Source organism: Pseudomyrmex gracilis, unplaced genomic scaffold, assembly GCF_002006095.1.
Source record: "Pseudomyrmex gracilis isolate BER0280 unplaced genomic scaffold, ASM200609v1 scaffold_14, whole genome shotgun sequence".
Classification (NCBI taxonomy): Eukaryota; Metazoa; Arthropoda; class Insecta; order Hymenoptera; family Formicidae; genus Pseudomyrmex; species Pseudomyrmex gracilis.
Window position 1 is genome coordinate 406,924 of NW_018020598.1, and position 7,890 is coordinate 414,813.

The 7,890-nt window shown below is 34.3% G+C and overlaps 1 protein-coding gene across 2 annotated transcripts; it reads right to left on the bottom strand.

Moving 5' to 3' along the window:
- Nucleotides 1-1,111: 1,111 nt before the first annotated feature.
- Nucleotides 1,112-6,726, bottom strand: LOC109863893 (trifunctional enzyme subunit alpha, mitochondrial). 2 transcript variants are annotated; one of them, XM_020444556.1, is made up of 10 exons: nt 6,628-6,726; nt 5,271-5,380; nt 4,553-5,076; nt 4,090-4,473; nt 3,784-3,954; nt 3,490-3,712; nt 3,197-3,406; nt 2,788-2,983; nt 2,469-2,671; nt 1,112-2,234 (listed from the first exon to the last, which is right to left on the bottom strand). In XM_020444556.1, exons 2-10 carry the CDS (start codon nt 5,337-5,339, stop codon nt 2,031-2,033), a joined length of 2,184 nt encoding a protein of 727 aa, XP_020300145.1. In that variant the 5' UTR covers nt 5,340-5,380; nt 6,628-6,726; the 3' UTR covers nt 1,112-2,030. The 2 variants fall into 2 exon arrangements, with proteins under 2 accessions (XP_020300145.1, XP_020300144.1); XM_020444555.1 differs by having other exon boundaries at nt 6,532-6,714.
- Between the last annotated feature and the right edge of the window lie 1,164 nt (nt 6,727-7,890).

Genomic DNA, 7,890 nt, shown 5'->3' on the forward strand with positions numbered 1-7,890 from the left:
ACTTTGGGAGACATGAGTTGTGTGTTTTCGTCGATATCTGACCACATCGCAAATAAAATTTGCAGAAAGTAGGTTTTAGTCACCTCTGCAATTTTTTTCCTGTTTGATATGTAATAGAAACAGGACGAGCAAGATCAAACGTTGTTGCATACCGGCGCGACGGTCTATCTCACGAAACTTCCGATTTTCTTGCATCAGCCAAGGACTCGATCTTATTAAGCGATTAATAAACAGGTGTGTTGGACCGGTAGATGACGCAAAATATCCTCATGATTACCCTCTACTCGACTTTATTAAAATTCGTCTGAATGATCCGCGAAACAAAAACGATGGAAATTTATATTTCTGTGCAGGCATAAAATTCTGCAAGAATTTTAAAGTTTTCAAGAGAAAACATATACATTTGATAGACTTTGTATATAAAAATCATCAGGTACTTTTTGTACAAGCCACGATTTTCACAAATCTGTTCATTCATAACGAAAAAAGTCGCTTTAAACAATATTTGTATTGTTGTGATAAAAATAAAACCTCTCTTAATGTATAAAGATTTTCTAAGAACAAGACAATTTTCAAAAACAAAATCGTAAATTTGTTATCATAAAAAATTTGAAGAATTTGTTTGAAGAAATTTATTATGAAGTTTGGAATTAAAAGAATCAAAATATAAACGTAGAAACGGTGGTTCGGATTTGTAATATTTCCTGATTAGAAGAAGTGATATCACGCAAACAACAAGTGCAATATCTCTAAACTGTTGCATCAAGTTTAATTCTCGTTAATTCCTTTCTTTTTTTTATATTATTCCGGAGTATTACTGCTTGTCAGACTAATTTATTACCTTTTTTGTCACACAAATTAACACGATCGAAAGCAAAAAGAATTTCCGCACATAATTGTAGATGAATAAAAAGCGTTATGTCTGTGGTAATAAATTAGTGGGAATACCATATCGAGGACGTTTTATAACTTATGAATTATAATTCTTAATACAAAGATCGAAAAATAAAAATTGAGCAAGTTTAATAGACAATCTTTTTATTTCTGATAAAGTTTGCAAAAATATACGTATAATACAATTTATTATATATATATATATGTTATATGGGTAATTCTCAAAAAACGTAATTTCCGTGGTATATTGACATAAAAAACATAGATAAGTTTTTTATATTGCATAGTTATGTATTCATATTACGAATAATAACTTAAAATGGTATAAAAAAAACATAATTCATCGCTATCCGTTAGTTTAACAATAATAATTTTTTTATCAAAAATGAAAGTTGGAATTTACGCGTTCACAGAAAATCACCCATATATATGTATAACTTGGCTGCACTTTGTGTATGTGTATATATATGTATAAATGGATTGTACGCAGATGTAAGAGTATTATAATGCAGCATATAAAACTCTCGAAAAATAATAAATGCTCGACGCTATCTACAACATGTTTGCAGAAAGTCGCGAGTGAACGAGCTGTGTAAATTTCAATTTCAAAAATATGTGTGTACTCTATAAGACGCGACAGTCTCTCTACGCATTATGCGTAGCATATTATTATTAACCCTTTCTGTCTCACAACTTGCGTGTGTAACATCGCATTACATCTCGAGTAAATAACATATATAAATCTTATAGATATATATATATATACAAACAAAAAATCACGAGTTATGGATAATTTTCAAAAAAACGTAATCTCCATAGACTGTAATCTCCGTGGTATATTAATATATTAATATAAAAAATAGATAAGTTTTTTATATTGCATAGTTTCATATTCATCGCTATCCGTTAGTTTAATAATAATAATTTTTTTATCAAAAATGAAAGTTGAAATTTACGCGTTCACAGAGAATCACCCATATAATATTTGCTCTAAATTAAGTTGTAAGAATACAAAAGGTTTTCTCGCGCATCCATTTTTTATGCTTTTCGATGTCGAAGCGAACAACTACAATAGTAGTTCTTGGATGAGCATTGACAAAATTGTATCAATAACAAATTAATTATGTAAAATCTTTTTACTGCGAGTGAAATTTTCGCTTCGGATCGGCGGCCATGTCAAGCAACATTTGGCATGGTTTGAAAGTCTCACCGTAATGATTCTGATATTCCTCCATCTTCTTGACCAGTCTATGAGCGCCGTATGCGTCTACCCAGCGGAATGGTCCACCCGAGAATGGTGGGAAACCCAATCCAAACACAGCACCTATGTTACCTTCCACCTAAGTTTACAAATGGTTAATAAACAAAAAGTCAATTATAACAGATATGCAAATAGCACAAATTTGACATTTATCAAACAATTTTCTTGCAATCTCATTTATCAAACAATAACTTTCTGTTTTATATAATCTTTTGTGCAACTTCTGTTTACAATTATTTTTATTATATTCTTAATGAAAATTATGATTTTTTATTTATTTTCTAGTAGATTTTTCTGAAAATGAGACACTTACGGGATTAGCCAAAATATTTTCTTGCAAGCAGAGCACTGCTTCGTTGATAAATCGCGAGACCATTCTCAACTGACGATCCTCGTTGGTCGTACTACCCTTAGGTTCAATTTGATATTTCTTCAGAATATCCAACGCGCCAGGATTCACGTCCCTATTCTTGGACTTGGTTTCATATATGTATATACCCTTGCCAGACTTGCGTCCTGAAATCCACAAGAAAAGCGTACATATAATTTAGAGTTTTATACAGATGTGAAAACCGATTTATTTACAAAGTGAATTACTTGACGTAAAAATTATTTTGATCAAAAAAACGTACCGAGAAAACCGGCTTTGACCATGTCGGCAAGAATGTTAACGTCTCCTCCCTTAAAACGGGCGCCAAGAGACTTCTCGAGGTCGACACTGATGTGAGCACCCACGTCTATACCGACCTCGTCGGATAAAGTAGCTGGGCCGACCGGGAAACCAAATTTCTTTGCTAGCTTATCTAAGTCTACAGGATCCACGCCTTCCTGTTAGAAGTTAAAGTTAAATTTATCTATTCAATTGGGAGTATTTAAAATACTTATACTATTATAACACGATTGTAATATATAATTAAAGAAAATCTTAGATCTCCACTTGTTTACTCAAACGAGTAAGCAAATAGTAAAAATTTCAGAGATAAATATTATCTGAAGATGCATGTATATATAATGCACAGATAATCAATGTGTACTATCTACCTGCAACAATCTAACGGCTTCTGATAACATGGCAGACAGTATTCTCGTGGTATAAAATCCGGGACCATCACCAACCGTAATCACGATTTTGCCTTGTTTCAGACCGACATCTACAGCAGTTCTGATGGTTTCCTCGGATGTTTCTTTATGCGTTATAATTTCCAGCAGCTGCATTTTGTCGACGGGTGAGAAATAGTGCATGCCGATGACCTGAAAATTTATTAAAAATTAGATTATAGTAACTTGCTATGTTTACTAATTAAACATTAGTAAGTTTCGGTGACTTTATATACCTTGTCGGGACGACTGCTACCGGCCGCAATTTTTGTGATGGGAATCGCGGATGTGTTGGACGCGACAACACAATGACTCGGCACTACTGCTTCTATCTCCTTCAGAACTTTGTGCTTGATACCGATATCTTCGAACACCGCTTCGATTACTATATCCGCATCCTTGAAGGAATCGTATTTTAATGTCGCGTCAAGATGAGAAAGATGCTTATCCTTTTCGATACTGCGGAGAAAAGTGTTCGTTAAGGACATTAAAATTTGTATGTCGTGATTTTTATCGGGGAGATAACGTACGAGGAAATTCTTTTGCGCTTTACAGCAGCCTCCAATCCCTTTTGAATCTGATTCATGCCGCGATACAATCCGGCGTCATTGGTATCCTTCATAATAACATCGTAGCCTTTGTCGATGCTGACCTGTACGATACCTGCGCCCATCAATCCAGCGCCGACTACAGCAATTTTTCTGTTCACATTAAATTATAATAAAATAATAATTTTAATAAATAGCTAACATAAATTGACAAGTTTTTTCATACGTTATTATTTTAATTACATGTCGCGAAATTTATTTTCTTAAAAGATTTACTGGAAGACGTACTTGGCTGCATTCTTGGGCGGACCGAAACGATTTTTCTTACAGGCAGTCTGACCGAAAAACAGACTGGTGAGACCTTTGCATTCCGGAGTGACTAAAAGCTGACCGAATGCCTTGGCCTCAGCTTCGAATCCAGCGACAGGGCCTTTATCCAAACCGACTCTCACTACTTCTAGAATTTTGAGGGGTGCTGGATATAAGCCGCCTGTTGCCTTCATGACTTGGGCCTTCGCTTTCTTGAATACCTGATCTTTGACAAAACTGAACGATAAAGCCGTCTGCATCATTTTCTCCATGAGAGACTTCGAACCCCGCTCGACTTTCAATTGTCCGCTCGCAATCTCTCGCGCAGCCCTGACCGAGATTTCTTCCAAGTACCTTAGTGTGCTGAAAATGAAATAAATCGATTTTAGAAAGAAATAATTTCAACAAGGCATAGCATTAAAAGTTTTTCTTAATAATTTACTTTTCCTCGGGTAATGCGAGTCCGGGACCGAGACGATTCACCACAATGTCGACCAGTCCGAGTTCCTTGGCCTTGTCGGCTTTGAGCGATTTGCCGGTGAGTACCATATCCAGTCCGGTAGGAAGAGGAACTAACTGAAACAAACGCTGAGTACCGCCACCACCAGGAAGGATCCCGAGCATCACTTCTGGTAATCCCAATCTGGTTTGCTTGTTGTTCACAGCAAGTCGGTAATGACACGCTAACGCTAGCTCACATCCTAGACCAAAACACGTGCCGTTAATGGCCGCAACAAACGGCTTCTTGCTGTTTGCTATAAGATCTAAAACTCTGTGGCCCTGCTTCGCTATTTTGTAACCGGTATCTGCGTCCGGAATAGATTGCAAGACAGTGATGTCTGCACCAGCTATAAAATTGTTTGGCTTGCCGCTGATAAAAACCGCTGAGTTCACTGCCGAATTGGATTGAACTTCTTTTATCGCTCCTTCTATTTCTGCTATCACTTCATGGTTTACCGTATTAGTCTGTATTAACAATAAATAAGACGTAACGATTAATATAATTTGGTTTTGCTGGTTCGAATTTGGAGTAATCGTGTTCAGTAATTTAATGAAAAAACAAAAAAAATATATGTATATACATAATGTATATACATAATATATGTATATACATAATGTATATACATATATTATGTATATACATTATGTATGCAACTTACATTGGTACCTGGTGAATCTATAGTGATAACAGCTACATCGCCTATGGTTTTGTATTTTAAATGTTTCATATTTGCTTCAGTGGCTAATGTTCGTAACGGTTTGTATAAATCTAAAACACATAATAAAAATTCTATTAGAAAACATACAAAACTGAATGCATTTGTGTTTGTTACGTAAAACCTATACAGATCTTTGTCATTTTTTGTGTATTATTACTTTGATAACATTGTGTAGTAAATAATACAACTATTTATAACAGAGAAATAGTAAGATAAAAAAAAGTATAGAATTTATTGTGTTAATGCAAAATATTTACCTTTTTTTTTCTATTTAAAATTTTAACTTCTGTACATTTGTTTTTTTATTCATTTTCGTATATTTCTAATATTTTGTAACATCAAAAAAATATATTGCTATCGTCTAATATTATGTAAAATTAAATCGCATCCCTAAATTTACATATATAAAGAATCAAACCAGTTGGATAATCACGCGTTGTGAATCGATAAAACAGTTTGATATACCTATTCGAACAATATAAGCTCCACTATCTATGTATGAATACGCTCGAATGTATTTATCGTTCAAAGTGCAAATTCAAGCGATCCGATCGCGCAATTTGTTCGGATTTATAAAGCAAGGGTTTAAAGTACAAGTATCTACAACTATAACATTCTCCTAAAAATAAACAATGTGTTATAAAGCGAAGTTAAATATGTCAATCTGTGTTCGTGCATGAATCCGAATGTAGCGGTATACTCGTAATGTATCGTTTCATGAACGCGGAAGCAAAGGTCAATCGCCGGTGCGTTGTCATCATTTTGCCCGATGGCGACAACCGGCAACACCGGTTGAAGTTTACGTTACGTACGGTGTCAAAAAACAGCTGACAACCTCGGTGTGGTGTTCACCGAACAATTCAACAATTCCTCGACTTTACATCGAATCGGCGATAAAAATTTCCTTTACAAGTGACAGCTTCGGACAGCTTTTCAGAGTTTTTCAATCCGCGGGATTGTCGCCGAGCAAAGGTTGTCCAAAAGTTGTGTCAACTTATTTCATCGAGATACATACACACACTCTCATCTATTTTATTAAAACGATTGAAGGAAAACTTTGAGAATGAGAAATAAAAACATGCTACTAAAAAGCGTATTATCGTGCACATTTGTTGTTTACACACACGCGCACACATTTGTTTTGTCACTCTTCTCTCGTTTTCGGATGTATTTCTTTGAGACATCGTATGTATGTGATCACCTGTGCGTATCATAAAATTTGCGTTGCGAGAATAACGCGCAAGGGCGCCGAACAGCCTGCAGCTTGCCATGTCGATTAAATTAGAACACTCCTTACCCGAGAAAAAAAATCACAAGTCACGTGCACGTTAGGTGCGGTTACTTCGTGCGGACAATTCGGAGTGTTTTAGCTTGAAGGGCGAGGAGAGTATCGGTCGCGTGTAGAGGGTACTTCGTCGGTGGAGAGGGAAGGAAAGTATCGAACGTGCTCGTTCGAGAGTATCGAAACGACGAATAGATATTTCTTCTTGGTCGCGCCTTTTTACAATTGTGTTTTTTTTTTTTTTTTTTGTTCTCTTCTCAAGTCGTGAATACATAGAAGAAAGCAAAAAATTCTTCTTCGATATTGTGTTTTTTGTATTAATCGCTTATTGATCGAAATTCAATAGATATATATCGAGGATCGATACTCTCGAATCGTACGTGTACCATTTCTACGAACTTTGGACGCCGTTATTGTCACTCGTTATTTCTGTATAATTGTGTATGTTTAATGTATTTATTATATTTTACTGATAATTTACAATGCAGAGATCTCTCTGATCAGTAAAATTATCAGTAAAATATAGTAATCAGTAATATATAGTAGATAATTTCATATTTCATATATTAGAAAAAAAGCCGCATGTTGTTTCGGTAAAATTACGCAAAATTGAAAACGCACGTTTGAAAGTGATTTTTTTTATTCTTAAAACAAGTTGCATTGATGCATTTAAAGGAACTGTATATTTTGTTATTCGAAGCAATGACGCAATCGGAATAGATTATCTTATGTTTTATCGGACATACAACATTATCAGTAAATGCATTAACACATGAAACGTTGCGGCAGTAATACTTTAATAATGCCTTTAACAAAAAATACATGCAAATTTATACGTAAAAGCAAAGAAGGCAAAAACGTCAGTAAGAAAAATTATAATGCGTTAGTGCGTAAATAAATAGAATAAAGTAAATTAAATAATAGAAATGAAAGTGAAATAAATTATATATGTAGTACATATAGATAATAAAATTAAAAAATTGTTACTATAGCGATATTCAAATAATTATTATTTAAAAAAGCAGGCTAAGTGGTAGTCAGATATATAAATTAATTATTTTTATTTGGACTCTACGATTGGTCAACTTTCTCCGTTCGAGATCTCAGATCGATTTCTGACAATGTCTAACTCTATATATGTAGATAATTGAATCATATACATACACGCATAGTTATATTAACATACATATATGCAAGGTTGGGTAAGTTAAATTTTTTTTTTATTTAAGTTAAGTTACAGTTAAAGGTCTTAAAAATTTTATTTAGTTAAGATATAAG